The following is a 20063-nucleotide window of genomic DNA, read 5'->3' as shown; positions in this document are numbered from 1 at the left end:
ACTTGTATTTATTTTCAGGGTAGCCTTGGCCCATCCACTATGGCGGCGACGTTGACTTCCGGCTCAGCACCACAGAACTACATTACATAGAAATCTCATGAGCTGTACGTTTTTGTCGCAGCGAGTCTGCCATCTTGTGTAGCACAACCATGTTCGTTTATGACTTTTGACGTCTTTACTGATGGTTTCTGAAATTCTGGTCGCAATAAGGCATTAAAATGTTCCGTTGTGCGGCTGTAAACTACCGATATATGCCTATACACTGCTGCCAAGTTGTGCTACACAAGATGGCGGCATGTGCACTGAAGTACTGCGCGACGGCGACACCGCGCTCTGTGTGTTGTGTTTCTATTTCTGTGCTCAGCACGAGCTACGGCGAATAACGGCAAATGTCTTATCGACTCTGTTTCCGCCAAGATGATTCTCTCCTCATCATTTCCGCTCTCGCCAACAAACAACGGGACCCTAACTTGCAGCACATGCGCAAAGGAGCACCGACTGAGCTCTGAACTTCCTATCCGAGCCTAACAACATGACAGAAGTGCACAAACGTCGAAGCGACACAACCTCGTCAGCAGAAGGCGCATCATTTCGAGCCGAGAAGAACACTTTGAGTGATGGCTCAACAATTCTTCACAAGCTGCTGGCAGCTGCTTTTTACGGAGTCAGTTCGTTCCTCATCGTTGTTGTGAACAAAAGTGTTCTCAGCAGCTACAGGTAGAGTTCAAAGGTACAAGTAAAGTAGGTACTGCAATAGTAACATATGAAACAGTAAAATGAAGGACTTGATGGGTGTCGGTATTTAGTATCTATTTAGTGTCTACTCATAAAAGTAGTATCTTCTGCCAACATTTAATGACATTTTATCTCCACCCTGTGAACACCCACTTCTCAAGTGTGCGGTTCCCGCTTATTTTAACTCGCATTTGCGAAATTAAATCCCCTCTAAAAACCGGAACCATCAATAACGAGTGAATTTGCCGGTTGTTTTGACTCTTAATTCATGGTTACCATGAAGCAAAATGGTTGCACTACTAGTGGCAGCCTGTCGGGGGCGCTGTTGGTTTTGGTGACAGTTTTATTCACGTTATTTGCTCTGCATTCACGTAACTATGTCGTATGTCAATTTGAACACACATTAATTAGCTGTGGAACGTTTGTTATCCATCTCACAAGACGTCTTTAGCATTAGCATGTAGCATTCTCTGACCCACTGTTGGTTTTGGTGACAGTTTTATTCACGTTATTTGCTCTGCATTCACGTAACTATGTCGTATGTCAATTTGAACACACATTAATTAGCTATGGAACGTTTGTTATCCATTTCACAAGACGTCTTTAGCATTAGCATGTAGCATTCTCTAGCCCACATATTAAACTAAACAAGCCAAAATACCGCCCCCTAGCGGTATGGAGGCTCATAGCGTTTGGAATTCCAGATGGTGCATGTAAATAGACTTCACATAGAAGTGTAAAACAATTTAGAAATTATTTAATTGCATATAAAAGTACTGAATGACAATTTACATTGCAGGTTTCCGTCATCGACATGCCTTGGAATTGGTCAAGTAAGTCCCGTCCGTTCACAAACTTTGACCTCATGTGAAAAACCCAATTTATGTTGCCTCGGCTTGTTTTATTTTCCAGATGCTAGCAACAGTGGTAGTGCTGAGAACTGGCAAAATGCTAGGCTTCATCTCCTTTCCAGATATGAACATGCATATACCACATAAGGTGAGATGGAGAGAAAAACATACGATGGAAATGTGCTGAAAAAAGAAAAAAACATTCTATTTGTCTCTCCAGATGTTTCCACTGCCGCTACTCCATGTTGGGAATCAAATATCTGGATTATTCGGAACACAACGACTCAAGTTTGTTTCTAAAAGGACGCATCAAAGCCATGTTTCCACTAATTTAGTAATTGAGGCATAAATCGGGTGCAGTACCAGCTGTAACCATTAGGGGTGCTGTTGGTTGATTTTGAGGCACCATCTAAACCAGGGGTCGGCAACCTTTACTATGAAAAGAGCCATTTTACCCCCTTGCACACTAAAGAAAAATAACCTGGAGCCGCAAAACATAGTATGTTTAAAACAATTAGGGGGTATCAAAGTAGTTCAGATAACAAAAGACGAGTTGGAGTACTCTTGCTAGTATTGGAGATAAACTTACATAAATATATGTGTAAAGTACAGTAAACTTACCTGATTTGTTTACTCTGGCAAACAAGTTCCCATGCACCAGTCTTTTTAAAAAATGATATCTAATATATTTTTTGGAATTATCAAGTAGTTCTGGGAAAGTATTACTTCACCATTCAGTGGTGCCCAGCCAATCACAGGGCACATATAGACAAACAACCATTCACACTCACATTCATACCTATGGACAATTTGGAGTCGCTAATTAACCTAGCATGTTTTTGGAATATGGGAGGAAACCGGAGTACCCGGAAAAAAACCCACACATGCACGGGGAGAACATGCAAACTCAGGGTGGAATTGAACTCGGGTCTTCTAGTTGTGAGGCCTGCGTGCTAACCACTCGTCCGCCGTGCAGCCCATGGTAAAGTATTACTTATTTTCCTTCATGTTTACTTGTGTGAGAGAGAACTGAATAGCATCCTGTCTGCTGTCAGAACTCAGTCAGGATGCATTCATGGTCTCACACAAAGTTGGATTTTTTTAAACTCATTACAAACACATGCATTTTCCCCACTCGGGTGTTAAAAAATATTCAAACATTGCAAAGGGAGCCACAACAAAGAAGCTGAAGAGCCACATGCGGCTCTGGAGCCGCTGGTTGCTGACCCCTGATCTAAACTGTGCTGACTTAATGGAAACATGTCTTTGAAGTACAATTCTGATTCTAGGAAGCGATTGTAGTGTGACTGTTTGTTTTCATGTGTTAGCTTACCTATGTTTACAGTCCTGCGGAGGTTCAGCATCCTTTTTACCATGCTGTGTGAAGGCATCTTGTTAGGGTAAGCTCATTTCTCAATAACTTAAAAACGCAAAGTCTAGCTCAATGTCCCAAATTTCTCAGGAAAACATACTCATCGGCGATTAAAAGCACGGTGTTCACCATGATCTTTGGAGCGTTGATTGCCGCCAGGTAGGTCAGCCCTCACACGGGTTCATTTTTTTTAATATGCATCCAAATGTTCTACTTCCATTTTTGTGTCTCGTAGCGCCGACCTAGCCTTTGACCTCCAAGGCTACGTCTTCATCATGCTGAACAATATCCTGACGGCAGCCAATGGTGCTTACATGAAGCAGAAACTGGATGCAAAGGTGAGTCCACCTGGTCATTGCTTTCACTTTCCTTCCTAACGGAGCGTGTGCTGCTGCTGCTGCTCTCAACAGGATTTGGGTAAATTTGGACTTCTGTACTACAACGCTCTGATCATGATCTTACCAACATCGGCGTACGCCTACTACACAGGGGACTTGAAGAAGGTCAGTGGTTTTCTGGCGTAATTATGAGGAATAATGAGAAATATGAGACCACCGAGGCCCGTTTTTGAAATCATGTATTCAATATCAGTAGCATCAACATCCCAAAAAGTAAGTACAGTAATGTTTGTCAGATTTAAATATTTCATATCATCAAACTAATTTCAATATTGGTCAATGACAACACAAAATGTAGTTTTAAATGAAACCTTTTATTACTACGGGAGCAGAAAATCCAAAGCTATATATGGCCTTGTGAGAAAAAGTGATTGAGAATTGAAATTGGGACTCCAGCTAACCACAATGAGAGAGCCATTATCCACAAATGGCAAAAACATGGAACAATAGTGATGAACCTTCCCAGGAGTGGTCGACCAATCAAAATGACCTCAAAAGCACAGCAGTGACTCATCCAAGAGGTCACAAAAGACCCCCACAACAACATTTAAAGACTAAATTAAGGTCAGTGTTCATGACTCCACCATGAGAAAGACACTGAGCGAAAATGGTGAAAAGACGAAAATCCCTGCTGAACAAAAAGAACATTGAGACTTGTCTCAGTTTTGCCAGAAAACTTCTTGATGACCCCCAAGACCTTTGGGGAAAAAAAAACATCATCAACAACAACAGTAAAATATGGTAAAATATGGTGGTGGTAGTGTGATGGTATGGGGCTGTTTTCCTGCTTCAGGACCTGGAAGACTTCCTGTGATAAACTGAACATAAATTCACACTGGACTGGTGGCCAGCCAATCACAGGGCACATACAGACAAACAACCATTCACACTCACATTCATACCTATGGACAATTTGGAGTCGCCAATTAACCTAGCATGTTTTTGGAATGTAGGAGGAAACCGGAGAAAACCCACGCATGCACGGGGAGAACATGCAAACTCCACACAGAGATAGCCGAGGGTGGAATCGAACTCGTGTCTCCTAACTGTGAGGCCTGTGTGCTAAAAGAACATCATACCAACAGTAAAATACTATGGTGGTGGTAGTGTGATGGTCTGGAGCTGTTTTGCTGCTTCCGGACTGTAACTGTGATAAACGAGGGATTACGGTATTGGTCGTCAACTACTTTATCAAATACTGTAACTGTCATGGTGCTGATAGACTATTTTTGTGTGTGTGTTCAGGGTTTGGAGTATGATGGATGGTCTGACCAGATGTTTCTTACGCAGTTTGTCCTCTCTTGTGTCATGGGGTAAATAAATACTTTTTCCACCCTCTTTGTTGATCAGCCCCCCCCCCCCCTCATTCTAATCCCCCATGTTATATCTCTACCAGATTTATTTTAATGTACTCCATCATGCTGTGTACTCAGTACAACTCTGCTCTCACCACCTCCATCGTGGGCTGCATCAAGGTAAGCCCCCCCACCACCGCTCTCCGATATACGGTCATGTGGCGTGATTATTATCCTATCTGACATGGATCGTTGCAGAATGTCATCGTGACGTACATCGGAATGGTGTTTGGTGGAGACTACATTTTCTCTTGGACTAATTTTATGGGTTTGAACATAAGGTAAGAGCATTGCAGTGACGCTAGCATGATTGTTTGACGATTGAGGTGCTTGAAATGAGTATAAATACAATTTACATTAAATCAAAGGGAAGAATTAAAAGGGAATTAAAATGGGGGCTTCATGGCGGTCGAGTGGTTAGCGCGCAGACCTCACAGCTAGGAGACCAGGGTTCAATTCATGACCCTCGGTCATGTCTGTGTGGAGTTTGCATGTTCTCCCCGTGCATGCGTGGGTTTTCTCCGGGTACTCCGGTTTCCTCCCACATTCCAAAAACATGCTAGGTTAATTGGCGACTCCAAATTGTCCATAGGTATGAATGTGAGTGTGAATGGTTGTTTGTCTATATGTGCCCTGTGATTGGCTGGCGACCAGTCCAGCGTGTACGCTGCCACTCGCCCGAAGACGGCTGGGATAGGCTCCAGCACCCCCGCGATCCTTGTGAGGATAAGCGGTAGAAAATGAATCAAAAATTCAAAATAATTTTCTTGACTTTTTATCACAAAGAACGCACCTATTTAAATTCAAATGTGAATTAATTTCATTAACATTGGGATAAATTGGTGTAAAAAAAATTGTATATATACCTTTTGTTGTGTTGTTTTATTGCTTCACTGTAGGTTTTATGCTTTCTTTGTAGCACTTTGAGATTTCTGTAATGTAAAGTGCAATATAAATAACATTTATTATTATTATTAATTATTGGAATTGGCCCTGACCTTTCTCCCCCCACTGGCCAAAGCACTCATCATAAAAAAAATTGAAATATTTGCAGTTCATCCACATGATGGGTATGGGACCGTCTCATGTGTATGGAAATCAGCAGCATAAATCCCTGATGGGAGTAGCCCAAGTTAAAATACAGTGCATCCGGAAAGTACTCACAGCGCTTCACTTTTTCTACATTTTGTCATGTTACAGCCTCATTCCAAACTGAATTAAATTAATCTCTTACCTCAAAATTCTACACAAAATACTCCATTATGACAATGTGAAAAAAGGTTTTTTTGACATGTTTTGAATTTATTAAAAATAGAAAACAAAAAAATTACATTTACATAAGTATTCACAGCCTTTGCCATGAAGCTCAAAATTGAGCTCAGGTGCATCTTTTTTCCACTGATCATCCTTGAGATCTTTCTACAGCTTAATTGGAGTCCACCTGCAGTAAATTCAGTTGATTGGACATGATTTGGAAATATAATAACTGTCTATATAAGGTCCCACAGTTGACTGTGCATGTCAGAGCACAAACACCAAGCATGAAGTCAAAAGAACTGTCTGTAGACCTGCGAGACAGGATTGTCTTGAGGCACAAATCTGGGGAAGGATACAGAAACATTTCTGCTGCTTTGAAGGTCCCAATGAGCACAGTGGCCTCCATTATTCGTAAATGGAAGACGTTTGGAACCACCAGGACTCTTCCTAGAGCTGGCCGGCCTTCTAAACTGAGCGATCGGGGAAGAAGGGCCTTAGTCAGGGAGGTGACCAAGGCCCCGATGGTCACTCTGTCAGAGCTCCAGCGTTCCTCTGTGGAGAGAGGAGAGCCTTCCAGAAGGACAACCATCTCTGCAGCAATCCACCAATCAGGCCTGTATGGTAGAGTGGCCAGACGAAAGCCACTCCTTAGTAAAAGGAACATGGCAGCCCGTCTGGAATTTGCCAAAAAGCACCTGAATGACTCTCAGACCATGAGAAACAAAATTCTCTGGTCTGATGGCTTTCGTCTGGCCACTGTGGGACCTTATATAGACAGTTATTATATTTCCAAATCATGTCCAATCAACTGAATTTACTGCAGGTGGACTCCAATTAAGCTGTAGAAAGATCTCAAGGATGATCAGTGGAAAAAAGATGCACCTGAGCTCAATTTTGAGCTTCATGGCAAAGGCTGTGAATACTTATGTAAATGTGATTTTTTTGTTTTCTGTTTTTAATAAATTCAAAACATGTCAAAAAAACCTTTTTTCACATTGTCATAATGGAGGATTTTGTGTAGAATTTTGAGGTAAGAGATTAATTTAATACAGTTTGGAATGAGGCTGTAACATGACAAAATGTAGAAAAAGTGAAGCGCTGTGAATACTTTCCGGATGCACTGTAGATGATATCAAGCAGCAGAGCTAAGATGTGTTATTTTGTGTCCCCACAGCATTGCAGGGAGCCTTGTGTATTCCTTCATCACCTTCACACAAGAGCAAAAAAGTAAGAACATTTTTAATACTTTGTGAAATATTACACTTTGCTAAGTGTGTCATTTTTGCTTTCTGCAGAAAACATGTAAAACTCAAGAGATCAATCTTGAAGGAACGTCCCTCACAATTGATTTTCCTGGTGTATTGACTTGTCTTTTTTTAAATCTTTATTACAAAGTGGTTTAAATTTTAATTGTTTTTCTTTGTATTAAATATATCCAATTATTTTATTTATGCAGTCTTGGGATACAGATTTTATTTAGGTGTCATTTACAGAAGGGAAAAAGCAAAACATCACTCTAAGAAAAAAGAAAATTGGATGTTTGAGACAAAAGCATCTTCATCTGGAGTGCAGGGTGAAAGAAAGCTTGAAGACTTGGAGGCTCCTTGAGCAGGTTTTTTTTTTTGTTTGTATCATCCTGGTGTGTTAACACTTCCAAGACAATTGAGTGTCGATTTGTTCTCTGAGTATGAGCCTAAAATTAATTTCGGAAGGACTAAAAAATCACGAAATGGACCAACCAATGGAATGGGTACTTTTAAAAATGACTTTTCGAAGCAACTCAGGCTTAAGAAAAAACAAATACATGATGATTTTTTTTAAATGTACCAATGGATGTTAAGAAATCTATACAAAGCTTGAAAAATCCCCAACATTCTGTTTTGTGTAAAAAGAAAAAAAGCAAGATTATGAAAAAAAAAAATCCAAAAATACAGCCATCTTGTACATGCGTTACAATACAGGACATCACTGATGTCAGCTGCTGGACACAAACAAACCTGCAGTGGTTTATTTCTCAGACTGGAGCACAACGGCTTTGTCGTGTGGGAAATGAAATTCTGCTGCTGCATCATATCATTTACCACAGAAATGTACAATCAAAGTGCAACTAAAGTCAGCTGGCCACTTCACCAGCTTAGAGTGTGTGTGTGTGTGTGTGTGTGTGAGTGTCTATTCTCAGAAAACTAAATCCTTAAAAACCTGCTCCGGTAACGTTCAAATGGCTTGAAAGGCAAATACCCATCATAGACTTTGTTAAAAAATATAAATATCTTGTGTACAAAAATATTAATGGGAATTGTTTTTTTTTTCTTTGAGTACAAATTGAAAAAAAAACAACAAAAAAACAGGAGAGATTCTTGGCAAAATGTCAGTCAGTCAAGTACTTACAATGAGTACTAGTTGGAGCATTGCAGACCGGTGCTACATGGATGGGCTCAAGAGAGAGAGAGACAGGTCTCTTGTTGATGACCTCGTCGTCATGGCAACACTTTCCTTGTGTCCGTTAGCAGGGAAAGAGATGACCCAAGAAAATCGACATCCACGTGAGTCCACATTAGCAGAGCTTTGGGAGCCTTCAGTTCTCTTGTGTTCTAGAAGGTTCCACTTCACTTTGGGCCAAAGGCTCTGCCTCCATCTTCAACCTTTTAGCCGGCCTTTCGTGCCCCGTGTCCGCGTCTCTTTGGTCTGCAGGAGGTTCCGGGGAACCGTTTTGCTCGTGTCCGGGTGAGCCGGGGTGGCTGCAGCCGTTGGAGTTGTTGTCTGGTGTGGGAAGTGTGGCGTCGCCCGAGGGACCGTTGGACTGGAGGGGCTCCACTTTGACTTGGTTTGCCGGGACTATGTGCACACCATCCCCCTGATGGCTGGAACTGTGGCCTGCAATACCTAGCAAAGAACACAGGTATGTTGGGGTTAAAACAACACCGGCTATCAATGCACTATTATATGCTAGGACTATGTTAAAAAGCCATAGCATTCCAGTATGTGGAATCAAACTATGGAATGGATTGAGTAAGACCCTCAAACAATGCACAACGATGAGCCAATTCAAGAAACAATACAAGCAGTTGATGTTTGCTAAATACAAGGATGAAGAGTCTTGATGTGCTATACATATCACTATATTGACACTTACTATGCAAAACTATATTAGGAAAGCAGGAAGTGAACAAATGTAACAGTTATTGATTGGAAAAGTACCAGATGGAGGGTCATTGTATGGTCATATCCCCTCGTACTTCGGTACGAGGTGCATTATAAAAAAAACCTTAAACTGTATTATGGAAAGCAGGAAGTGAACAAATATAACAGTTACTGATTGTAAAAGTACCAGATGGAGGGGTAGGATTTAATAAGCTTTGCTTCTTCCTACTCCTTTTGGACATGTGGAACTGTGAACTGATTATGTGATGCATTCAATTGTAATCTGATGCATGTTCAAATGAAATAAAACCATTAACATGACCATTACTATTACTTACTGGTTACAGTAAGGGAGAGCCTCCCCTGCTGGCCAATAAAAACAATGCAGGTTTAAGGTATTGGAAAGGAAACCAATACTCGTAAGTCAATAACTTCCTTTTTTATAAATGGAATGCTTTTATACTCTAGCATAGAAAACGTATTTACAGCCTTCTAAATACAGATTTAGCATATTAAGAGTCCTTAAGGCATGAACTAACACCCCTATAGTCACCTTGACACTACATTACCTTTTAAGACATGAATAGCAATAGCTACACTGGTCACAAGCTGTCAGTAACATTGCATTGAAGAGATGGTTCCCACCGCGGTGTAACTACTGTATATGGTAACAAAGTAGCCACACCTCCACTTTCATTTGTGGATGGCAAGCCAGCCAGGAGGAGATCGAAAATTGAAGATTACAGAGGTGCAAATCCAAATTACGACTTGTTTCTTCATATGATAGTAATGAATATGATGACATTTCTGCCTGTATCGCCAGGCCTTACTGTGCTTCTGTGTATACAACTTTAGCACGGGAAGCTACAAGCTACAAGACGTAGCTCACCATTGTGACTGCTGCTGTCTTCCTTCTCCGAGTGGCTGGCGCTGCTGCTGGACGTGGTGGGAGGGGGCGACGCCGCCCTGCTTGAGGCAGCACTTTCGGTCTCGTCCAATAACCTGTCCATGTAGTCTCTGATGACACACACAGCAGTGTACGGCATGTTACACACTTTCTCATGTAACAGACTCATCTTTGTGTGGAGTTCGGTTAACAGAAACCTGCTTGAAATATATTAAGAATTTTAAGCTAACAGAGTGTTCCATTTCACAAAAAAACATTATCTCAAGGTACTTTAGGGACACACTCTTCTCACAAACCAAGTCCTTGAAAAACCTCAAAAATAAGGACACAAATTTTGATAAAAGTAGCAGATGATCCACCATGAATAATTGGGACTATTAATAATATGTGTTATATAAAAAGCCTTACGTGACACCAGGGTGAAGGTTGTATTTCCTTTTTCCAAGTCTGGTTTGCTGTGCAAAGAAATCATAACGCTCAGACTTCTTCCACATGTAATAAAAGGCCACACATTCTCCTACAGACCTAGTTCTCACCTGAAAAAATTTAATTCAGCAGACATGAAATAACCGTTATTACCAAACATTTCAAGGGAGAAAGTCAACACAACAGGCACAGGGACACAAAAGACACGTATACACAAAATATCTATAGGTATGATATCACAGCATGCAACAAGCAACATCAAAACTGTAAACACACTTTGAATGTGAAATTGACATCATGCTATTCCATCTATTTAGCTCTTTTAGCATGACGTCAATAGGAATTGGTTATTTCTCTTACCTTGTTGGCCTGTATTAAATGAAAGTCTTTTCCATAGGATTTTAGTCCTTGTTCAAAATTTCTACATTCCTCCTCAGTCCAGACTGAAAGTTCCTCTGAAAAGACAACATAGAGTTATAAGACTGAAATCCACAAAGGTACATCTCCTCCCTCCAACCCCCCATGCGAGTGCTTCCTCACCTCTGGCTGCTTTTACATTAAACCTAAGCCTTCTTAAAGCTTCTTCTGTGTCAAAGTCACATTTCACCAGTTCATATAATGCCTAAAGGGAAACAGGGAAACTTCATTAGCGCGATGGAAAACAACTCATAACAACCACATGGTGGTTTTAAACAACAAAGCTGTATCATTCATTCATTCATTTATTTTCTACCGCTTTTCCTCACGAGGGTCGCGGCGGGTGCTGGAGCCTATCCCAGCTGTCTTCGGGCGAGAGGCGGGGTACACCCTGGACTGGTCGCCAGCCAATCACAGGGCACATATAGACAAACAACCATTCACACTCCCAATTTGGAGTCGCCAATTAACCTAGCATGTTTTTGGAATGTGGGAGGAAACCGGAGTACCCGGAGAAAACCCACGCAGGGACGGGGAGAACATGCAAACTCCACACAGAGATGGCCAAGGGTGGAATTGAACCCTGGTCTCCTAGCTGTGAGGTCTGCACGCTAACCACTCGACCACCGTGCCCAAAGCTGTATCACATGTATGGAAAATAAATATGCTATGCGGGTCTGACCTGTTCGTTGTCCTTGATGTGGGATCCTTCTGGGATGGCATCTACTCCCTTCTCCTCGCCCGTTCGCCGAGATGCTTCTATTAAGAACTCTACCACTTTGCTTTCAGGTAGACACTCTGGGTTCCACAACAGTTGGTCATCATTTTCATAAACTATTCAGAAAAATGAGAAAGGACAACAAAAATATGACTCTGTCCTGTACATTAACTTGGCTTATTTTTGGTTGCCTTACCTTTTTCATTGTCTTTATATTTACATAAGCCAACAGGGGTTTCTGCTTGATACATGGACCCCACCATTATCTCCTGTTGAAAAAGATTTATATTAACTTCAAGTAGGACCACTTAAAAATATGGATCATTATGCACCCCAAGACCCTATATAAGATTCTCTTACTGGTTTTTAAATGTCTTAACGCCCTTGCACCTTCTTATTTATCTGATCTGCTTTTACCATATCAACCCCCGCGGACCTTGCGGTCCTCCGGCACTGGCCTTTTAACAATACCAAAACCCAGGACGAAAACCCACGGTGAGGCAGCATTTAGCCACTATGGCCCCCACCTGTGGAACAGCCTGCCGGAGGGCCTCAGGACTGCGGAGACTGTTGATATTTTTTTAAAAAAGATTAAAGACACACCTTTTTAATCAGGCTTTTAACTAATATTTTTTAAACTTTTCTTATGTTTTTATCTTTTTAGTCCTATTTTATGCTTTTAGTTTTTTTTTTAACTCCAGTATTTCCTCGGGGGGGGGGGGGGGGGGGGGGGTCCTCCACACTGGGGGCTGTGTCGGGTCTGCTGAGGGGGTGCCATCCTTGGGTCCCCTCGACCCAGTCGGCTGGGGGTTCCTCCCTTTGACGTGGGGGTCCGCCCACCTTTCGGGGTCGGGGGGCCCGGGTGCTGGTCACCCGATGGCACAATCTGCGGCTCCTCCCAGTGTGGATGGCCCCAAAGGTGGCGTTTCCTTGATCCTCAGTGCCATGCCATGTTTCTCTACTGTGTGTGATTGTGCGTGTGACTGTGTGTGTGTGTGTGTGTGTGTCTAGTATGGAAGGTGGGAGGGAGGGGCTTTCTTAGTATTTGTTTTTCCTTTTAATTGTCGTAAATGTTTTTAATTCTGTAAAGCACTTTGTGTTGCATGTCTTTGCAGAAAAAGTGCTATACAAATAAAGTTGATTTGATTTGATATATCATCACCAAACATGAATATAATCTGTCGTATGTGTACAGTCATTAAAAGATCCATACTGTCCCTTTAAGGTTACATTGCTGTATGTGACATATGGCTTCTACTACGCAGCACAAATACCTTTTTCCAGTCTTCAGATGGAACATAATCCTCATCTTCATCAGACTCTTCTTCTGCGTCATTATTACCTGAGACACAACAACCAATTTTCATATTAATCAGGACAATTGCATGACTGAATAGAAAATGAGCGAACTCGCACATCAGCCCAAGGAATTCGGACAAGAGTGAGATGTCACCTACTTTCAAAGTACTTGAGTTTCTGTGACCGTATCAGTTCTGCGGTGCCAAGGGTCCGTACAGAACGCGTGCGTCCCTCTGTGACTGCCGGGGCTTCGTCCGCCTGTGCTGCTGAGTTCTTGACTCGTTCCCCCTGAAGGCGACACGCACATCACGAGCAAAGCTTGACATAAAGCAGAGTGAATTAGGCACACAAACGCACCTCGTTGCTTTTTAGCTCGTCGACGCCTTTGCTGCTTTCATCATTGTCCAGCTCATCATCTTCATCTTCCTCCTCATCCTCTTCCTCCTGTTCGTCATCTTCCTCTTCATCCTCATCTGCGGGTGAAGCACCCCCGTAACCATACAGACTCAGGAGCTCATGAATGGACATCTCCCCTTCCTGTTGAGAGAGGAATGTGATAATGTTGCATATTTAACGTTTACTATAGGACTCCATAATCGATTGGGGCGTGCTAAAAGAGCACAAGGCATTCATAATAAAAAATAAGCAATCTTGGACATAAACAGGACACTCACACATAAGCATTGACTGTATATTTCTTGGTGGTTCATCAATGTAACATTACCGACACTTAAAGATCCTACGACTCTATTCGCGGTGCAAGGAGAGACTCACAGTGCACTTAAATTGCTTTATGAACAAGCAGGGAACGCGTGCAGTGAGCGTTCACACAGGAGCTGCTGTCGGCCACTCTCTACACTGCTAACCTGTGGCTAGCACTCAGCTAATAGTCAACTCTAGCCAGCTGACGTCACACACGTCACTTAAAGGCGCACAAAAGTCACAGATACCGTATTAAACTTCATACCATATTCAACCACAAAACAGTGATCATCTAAATCCTGATGTCGGTAAAAAAAAAAAATAAAAAATGAAATAAAACAGCCTGAAACTTACACGTGCAAGATCTTCAATCTCATTGACATTGGTCTCGTCTGTTGCCTCCAACATTTCCTCTTCTTCCATTGTGCGTTCATCATCAAAGTCATGGACAAGCATGTCTGCTGATGGGTCGAAGTCATGGTCATCAGAACCCGCTGAACCCCCTAAAATGGCAAGATGGTGACAAATCATCACATCAATACATAAGGACGTTATGTTTGAGTGGTATGAAAGTGGCAATTCTCACTACATTTTCCACAGTCATCCCTATTGTAGGGGACTGCCAGAAAAAGATATTTGGGGTGCCGACTGGTTGACCAACATGGCGTCTTCCGGGTCACATACACTTTTAGGACCGTGCTAAACTCCTGACGGTTAATATTACTCTGTCAAATTAAAATGTTCATAAAACCATGCTTCTATAAATTCACAGGCCAGTGATGCTGCACATTTCCTGGACAAGCAGCGGTTAGTTAGGTTGTGTAATTAACAAAGCACCAACTCTGATGTAAACAAAAGCTATTGGCTTTCATAAATGGTGCCCACAGCCCACAATGGTCTAGGTTCCCCTGTTTGGCCATAGATTGGGTTCACACTTGCCGAGCAGATAGATCATAAATAAAAAATAAATTGAGAATAAAAATGTGAGGCATGGAAAATGAATATACCCTTATGCTTTTCTACACATATATATAAATACATTGTGTACAGGAAATATCTATCAAATGTAAACCTCACTATATTTGAACGGCTTTGTTGCTATTTTATAATATCCATGCCAAGATAAAGACAGAACTTTGCACAAGAACCGCAACAAACGGTACATACCTGGGCTCGAATTCCCAAGGGAGGACTGTAAAGAAAAACAATAAGGCCATGAGCATCTTTTAAGAGAAGTATCACAACAATAAATATGGATTTTTTTCCCCCAAACAACGGAAATAGGAGTCCACAAAAAGCGCGCCTGTCCCCGAACAGTCAGTCAACACCGTCACTACTTCCTGCATGCTGGAAATCTAAACGACACTTCCATTGCTTCACACCGTCGTTATTTATGCCAGGACTTAAGCGCGTTGCTTCGGATGAAATTTCAGCGTTGTGGCTAACTAAGAACTTAACTGCAGCGAACTGGAAGTTGTAAGCTAATTGCGTTTTAAATATGAAGCTAACGCGTTCGAGTTAAGCTTGCTACTAACACCAAGAGCACAAAAGGCGGGGGAAATCGCAAATATCGGAGCCATTCACATGATACCCTGGTGATAAATATGAACCAAATAGCTCATAAGGGGAAATAAGTGTTCCTTAACAAAACCGCAAAGTCGCTAACGCCGCAGCTAACGCTAGCCAAATCCGAAGTTTACAAAAACATGCTAATAGGAGAGAAATTATAACTATTTAGCATTCCGAACAGCACACTGTGGATAAAACGTCTTTAAAATATACGACATTAACGACGTGTGTTAGCGACTGGAGGGACTAGCGCTCTTATTATATATATATTTTTTAAATTTTCCGATTATTTACTTCACTTTCTTACCTCCGCCATGTTTGCAATCCTGCAGGGTCACGTCAGGGGTCAGCAACAGTACCCGGATGAAGAACCCCGCCCACCTGAGATGCAGAAGTAGAATCCTTCAACACACCTCCAAACTCCCATTGCTGTGAATCATGCGTCATTTTCTTGTCACAAACGATACAAAGACCTTCATTAACCGTAAATGTAGCATTTCAGGACAACATATTAAAATACAATATAACAAAAATAAATAATATTGAAGTCGATTTTGACTCAGACGCAGTGTTGTAGATTTTCAATTTAGAATCAAAGTGATTAGCGAATTTAGTGCAGTATAATAATAGAATGACGCATGAGGTTTATGATATTGCCATCCAGTGTGTCTAGTGTGTTTCTAATTTATTTTTGTGGCGCAAGGCAAAAAAATTGTGAAATATGGCATTGGATTTAGATAATATTAAAAAATAATAATGTTTATATAATAATAAACATTAAGATAATACTAATAATTGTTTATTTAAAAGTTTACCACACACCATTGGGAATTAAAAATACTGCAAACTGTGCAAGACAAAAAAAACTGCCTCTAATTAATTTTTTTGGACAGCATGAATAACATCCAAATACGTCTCAAACGTCTGCTGAAATATAAATAAAATAAAATTCAACCCACCTTTGTGGTGTGTTCAAGGACCATTCGAACAAGGTGTGATATCTCAGCTCTTGACGTAAAACATCATCAGTGAAGCATAATGAAGACATAAACATGCCGGCCACTCCTGGGAAGAAGGTTCACCACTGTTCCATTATTGTTATTATGCCATTTGTAGATAATGGCTCTCACTGTGGTTTGCTGGAGTCCCAAAGCTTTAGAAACATCTTTTCCTGGGCAATGTGGGGGGGATTTTTTTCCGCTTAACTTCATTCAGAAACTGCATTTTGTTTTCATTTTTGTTTTTTCAATTTTCCATACACAGTATGTTGATTTTCTAATAAAGTCATCAAATGTCTTCTGGTAATACTGTATTATGACTTTATTCCAACCTGATTTCCCAAAATTATTTTTAGTTTTGTTTCATATATTATGACTTAAAAATATATTTATATATAGTAACTCTGTACTACTAAAGTTAAATTTATTTTATTCTTTTAAAATTGTTACTTTTTCATTCCTGTTGTTATGTAATATTCCAACTATTTCAGTGTTTTCATTTCATAATTATGACTTTATTCCCCTAATATTTTTACTTCATTCTTTTCAAATTTTCAAACATTTTATCAACTTTATCTGCAAGTCAGTTTTTGACTTGTTTCTCAAAATATTACGACTTTCTTTGAAAAAGTATTTAATTACTGCTACTAATTATTGCTTACTGCTATTAAAATGATATTACCTTTTTCTTCTTAATTAACCTTTTTCTCTTCATATTTTGCCTCTATTCTTGTAAAATGACTGCTTATTTTTCCCAGTTTTTGCTGTTGTTTTTCTTAGGATGTGCTGCGGACTAATAACAAAACACCTAAGACCTAAAAATGGCCTCACTGAAACACATCACCAGACACTGAAGATGCCTTTAGGGTCCCTTATAGGGTGGCCTGGACTAAAAATATTCTGAATTGGAAATAAGCTCACTTTAATGAAAAACTGAAGTTCAAAATAATATTAGTTCTTTTCAATGTTTATCAACATTTTTCCATGAGTCAGTGCAATGTAATCGCACACATTCTTCTCTCTGAATGACAGATTATGTTTACGACAGTGTCCACAAACGCTACTATGTTGCTATGTAGACAGCCAGGAATACTTCAAGTGCTCCATTAAGGGAACCCTTTGCTAAACCTGGGGTGATAAAAGCCTCGTACTTGTGACATAAATGAGCCATCCTCTCCCATTAACATTTACCAAAATGTTACCATCCCTCTAATGGCTAAGATTGTCATCTGCTTTAAAAAACTGTAATTATCCAAGATGAATCACCACTTCCTGAGGATCGTGTCCATAAAAGCGGCTTATCAGGGCAGCAACAACAGAATGTGTACATACAGGAAGTAAAAAATGAGATCCATTCTTGTGATGGCGGTGCTGATGCTGCTGTGCGTGCGCTGTGGAACACAGGCTCAGGTGCTGGATGACACGAGCACACTGCGGCTGTGTGGTCGGGCCTTGCTGCGGGCGGTGGTGTTCACGTGTGGAGGTTCCAGGTGGCGACGTCTGACAGAAGAAGAGGAGACTTTCCGAGACGGTGAGTTCTCAGACCTGTCATTGTTGAAGAGGTGAGTCTCAAGTTTGTGGTTGACTGTTTCCGCAGGTAGCGGGGAGCCCAACGTGGGAAAGACAAGAGACAAAGCACCGGTGTTGGGTCGGTATTGGCGGGACCAAGACCAGGCCCTGATTGCGGCGTGTTGTCAGATGGGCTGTCGGAGGAGAGACCTCTCCATGCTCTGCTAGTGGACCTCATCGTATATGTTGGAAAGTACCTGCAGATATATGAGATGTAATTTTTCCCTCCAGCAAAAAAAAAATAAAACACTTTTGTCAACAAAAATGTGTTTTATCTTGGCTTCACTCATAGTAAACAGCAAAAACAGTAGCGACGCTGTACAGAGAGGTGTTCTTGAAGGACCACGAGGCGAAGGTATCATAAGACGCATCCCACAGACAGCGGCTGCTGATCTGCATGCTCTGCCCAGCCAGCTGGCCAATGTGAACCAGCACCACCAGCTTATACCTGCGGATCATGAGCTCCTTCACACGGGCTCGGATCACCTGAGAGAGGACACCCAAATCCGTCAGCAGTGACCTAAAGAAGAAAACCCGCTGACAGTCTTTCTCCTGTTTACCTCACATATGGTTTTCGTCATTTGCCGAGACCACTCCACTTCGTATTTCTCCTCCTGCAGATAATTGGGAAGTACATCCTTCAGGATTTCCAAAGCAGCGTGGGCTGGGAAGCGTTTGTGAGGTCCTGTGGGCAAGACGAGAACAAGAATACAACTCCATCCATCAGTGAAGTCTTATTTGAAACATTTGGAAATGTTATATATATGAAATCACTTAAATTGTACACAAATAAATACACATTTATTCAGGAAAACAATAAAATAAATATCAACTTAGAAAGTATAATAAAGTTTTTCTCTCTGTTACAAAATCAACAGGGGGTCAAATACTTATTTCCCTCACTGTGTATATGTAGGTGCATGTCAATAAATGATAATATCTTTGAAAAGATTTTGTTCAGCTCAAAATGTGAAACTCTTTTCTTCTACAGGAGAAACTGAGATTCTGACAGTATGATAAAAAAAATAAAATATGACGCTTTCACTGAAATCAGCTCCAAAATTCATTCATTCATTCATTCATTTTCTACCGCTTTTCCTCACAAGGGCCGCAGGGGGGTGCTGGAGCCTATCCCAGCTGTCTTCAGGCAAGAGGCGGAGTACACCCTGGACTGGTGGCCAGCCAATCACAGGGCACATATAGACAAACAACCATTCACACTCACATTCATACCTATGGACAATTTGGAGTCGCCAATTAACCTAGCATGTTTTTGGAATGTGGGATGAAAACCGGAGTACCCGGAGGAAAACCCACGCATGCACAGGGAACATCAGTAAACAATCATTCATATTATTAGGTGTCTTGACACGACAACAGTGACTGAGTGGAGTGAGTGAGTTTAACTCCTGAGTCACTGCAGGAAGCACTGTATAGAACAGGAAGTAAAAAAAATAGCAACAAACTTTCACAATGCTAACATGTGTCGAGTCTATATTATGTCTTATTTTTTCATATTAGGGTTTCTATATTGGATGATATGAGTGTAAAGGTGACTATAGGGGTGTTATTTCATGTCCAGAGGGCTCTAATAATGTTACAAAAACATAATTTGAAGGTCGAAATGGTCGAAGCTCTAACTACAACTACATGGTGTGTGAACTCACCTAGTTGGTAGGTGTTCTCCACTGTTACAACCATCCGGGTGTTTTCATCATGGTGGTCATCTATGCAGGACACATTGCTTAAAGAGCTAGAGGACACAAAGAGTTGATGGTGTTGTTAGAGGATCAGTGAAAGTATGACAATAATAACAGACTTAATTGGACGCATAAAGAAGTACAGTAAATAGGTCCACTCACTCCTTGGTCTTGCCAGCTATGTCTTTGACTTTGATTCCGTGGCTTCCCTCTGAGGGCGCCTTGCTGGTCTTCTTTTCTCTTCTGACAGATTTCTCTTTAAGCACATCAGACATGGCAGCTTCTTCTCCTCGCAGCAATGCGTTTAAATCTCGCAGAAACAAAAATAATTCTATAAAAATGTCTCACGTCCCTCCACCAAGGGTGCTTAAGTTAAACTATAAGTAGCGTTTTAATGTAAAATGAACTAGCAACCGTCTGGAGTTTGTTGTTGTCATGACAACTATAACCCAGTGGACGGGGTTTCCTAGCTTCCTAACCGGAAGTCACGTTTATTTTGCCTGTTTCTCAAAAAATAAATATAGTAGTGTAAACAGTTACGCTTATATTTAATTTTCTATACTACACAATTTCATTTATGATGCGACGACACTGACAAAACCATATTTAAGCACATGAGTTTATATGTTTATAGCATTAGTGGATAAAG

At 41.1% G+C, this 20063-nt stretch overlaps 4 protein-coding genes across 7 annotated transcripts; 2 read left to right on the top strand and 2 right to left on the bottom strand.

Moving 5' to 3' along the window:
- The first annotated feature begins 436 nt into the window (after positions 1 to 436).
- On the top strand, positions 437 to 8152 carry LOC131125274 (nucleotide sugar transporter SLC35D2-like). Of its 2 annotated transcripts, none has more exons than XM_078791437.1 (13): positions 437 to 717; positions 1535 to 1568; positions 1648 to 1734; positions 1798 to 1874; positions 2915 to 2986; positions 3049 to 3117; positions 3194 to 3296; positions 3369 to 3461; positions 4602 to 4669; positions 4753 to 4831; positions 4910 to 4992; positions 7143 to 7195; positions 7264 to 8152. In XM_078791437.1, exons 1-13 carry the CDS (start codon positions 533 to 535, stop codon positions 7272 to 7274), a joined length of 1014 nt encoding a protein of 337 aa, XP_078647563.1. In that variant the 5' UTR covers positions 437 to 532; the 3' UTR covers positions 7275 to 8152. The 2 variants fall into 2 exon arrangements, with proteins under 2 accessions (XP_078647563.1, XP_057922642.2); XM_058066659.2 differs by having other exon boundaries at positions 439 to 717; positions 1807 to 1874.
- LOC131125271 (mesoderm induction early response protein 1) lies at positions 7136 to 15560 on the bottom strand. 2 transcript variants are annotated; one of them, XM_058066653.2, is made up of 13 exons: positions 15455 to 15560; positions 14746 to 14770; positions 13933 to 14081; positions 13234 to 13413; positions 13035 to 13164; positions 12852 to 12919; positions 11774 to 11846; positions 11542 to 11693; positions 10983 to 11064; positions 10803 to 10897; positions 10425 to 10471; positions 9999 to 10126; positions 7136 to 8851 (listed from the first exon to the last, which is right to left on the bottom strand). In XM_058066653.2, the coding sequence occupies exons 1-13, from the start codon at positions 15461 to 15463 to the stop codon at positions 8544 to 8546; spliced, it is 1446 nt and encodes a 481-aa protein (XP_057922636.2). In that variant the 5' UTR covers positions 15464 to 15560; the 3' UTR covers positions 7136 to 8543. The 2 variants fall into 2 exon arrangements, with proteins under 2 accessions (XP_057922636.2, XP_057922635.2); XM_058066652.2 differs by having other exon boundaries at positions 7137 to 8851; positions 10425 to 10552.
- Positions 15561 to 17018: 1458 nt separating this feature from the next.
- dynlt5 (dynein light chain Tctex-type family member 5) lies at positions 17019 to 19955 on the bottom strand. Of its 2 annotated transcripts, XR_013627454.1 has the most exons (5): positions 19577 to 19955; positions 19382 to 19467; positions 18275 to 18399; positions 17785 to 18200; positions 17019 to 17690 (listed from the first exon to the last, which is right to left on the bottom strand). XR_013627454.1 is itself a non-coding variant. In XM_058066667.2 (4 exons), the coding sequence occupies exons 1-4, from the start codon at positions 19687 to 19689 to the stop codon at positions 17997 to 17999; spliced, it is 528 nt and encodes a 175-aa protein (XP_057922650.2). In that variant the 5' UTR covers positions 19690 to 19955; the 3' UTR covers positions 17019 to 17996. The 2 variants fall into 2 exon arrangements, 1 of the variants encoding a protein (XP_057922650.2); XM_058066667.2 differs by having other exon boundaries at positions 17019 to 18200.
- LOC131126602 (relaxin-like) lies at positions 17508 to 17882 on the top strand. Its single transcript, XM_058069311.2, has 2 exons — positions 17508 to 17676; positions 17743 to 17882. Exons 1-2 carry the CDS (start codon positions 17508 to 17510, stop codon positions 17880 to 17882), a joined length of 309 nt encoding a protein of 102 aa, XP_057925294.2.
- Positions 19956 to 20063: the final 108 nt, after the last annotated feature.

The sequence above is a fragment of the Doryrhamphus excisus genome, linkage group LG6, assembly GCF_037039965.1.
Source record: "Doryrhamphus excisus strain RoL-2023G ecotype Guam linkage group LG6, RoL_Dexc_Guam_v1.1, whole genome shotgun sequence".
Lineage (NCBI taxonomy): Eukaryota > Metazoa > Chordata > Actinopteri > Syngnathiformes > Syngnathidae > Doryrhamphus > Doryrhamphus excisus.
This window is presented reverse-complemented; position numbering and strand designations above follow the sequence as displayed.

What these genes read in the sequence shown, in the direction of transcription:
- LOC131125274 (XM_078791437.1), top strand. Translation starts at nt 533, where the DNA reads ATGACAGAAGTGCACAAACGTCGAAGCGACACAACCTCGTCAGCAGAA. An exon ending in CATGCCTTGGAATTGGTCAA is followed by an intron (nt 1,569 to 1,647) that starts GTAAGTCCCGTC and finishes TTTATTTTCCAG; the next exon opens with ATGCTAGCAACAGTGGTAGT. An exon ending in TTCGGAACACAACGACTCAA is followed by an intron (nt 1,875 to 2,914) that starts GTTTGTTTCTAA and finishes TTCATGTGTTAG; the next exon opens with CTTACCTATGTTTACAGTCC.
- LOC131125271 (XM_058066652.2), bottom strand. An exon ending in ATATAAAGACAATGAAAAAG is followed by an intron (nt 11,694 to 11,773) that starts GTAAGGCAACCA and finishes TTTTCTGAATAG; the next exon opens with TTTATGAAAATGATGACCAA. An exon ending in TAATGTAAAAGCAGCCAGAG is followed by an intron (nt 10,898 to 10,982) that starts GTGAGGAAGCAC and finishes TTGTCTTTTCAG; the next exon opens with AGGAACTTTCAGTCTGGACT.
- LOC131126602 (XM_058069311.2), top strand. Translation starts at nt 17,508, where the DNA reads ATGGCGGTGCTGATGCTGCTGTGCGTGCGCTGTGGAACACAGGCTCAG. An exon ending in AGAGGAGACTTTCCGAGACG is followed by an intron (nt 17,677 to 17,742) that starts GTGAGTTCTCAG and finishes CTGTTTCCGCAG; the next exon opens with GTAGCGGGGAGCCCAACGTG.
- dynlt5 (XM_058066667.2), bottom strand. Translation starts at nt 19,689, where the DNA reads ATGTCTGATGTGCTTAAAGAGAAATCTGTCAGAAGAGAAAAGAAGACC. An exon ending in ATAGCTGGCAAGACCAAGGA is followed by an intron (nt 19,468 to 19,576) that starts GTGAGTGGACCT and finishes TGTGTCCTCTAG; the next exon opens with CTCTTTAAGCAATGTGTCCT. An exon ending in TGACGAAAACCATATGTGAG is followed by an intron (nt 18,201 to 18,274) that starts GTAAACAGGAGA and finishes GTCCTCTCTCAG; the next exon opens with GTGATCCGAGCCCGTGTGAA.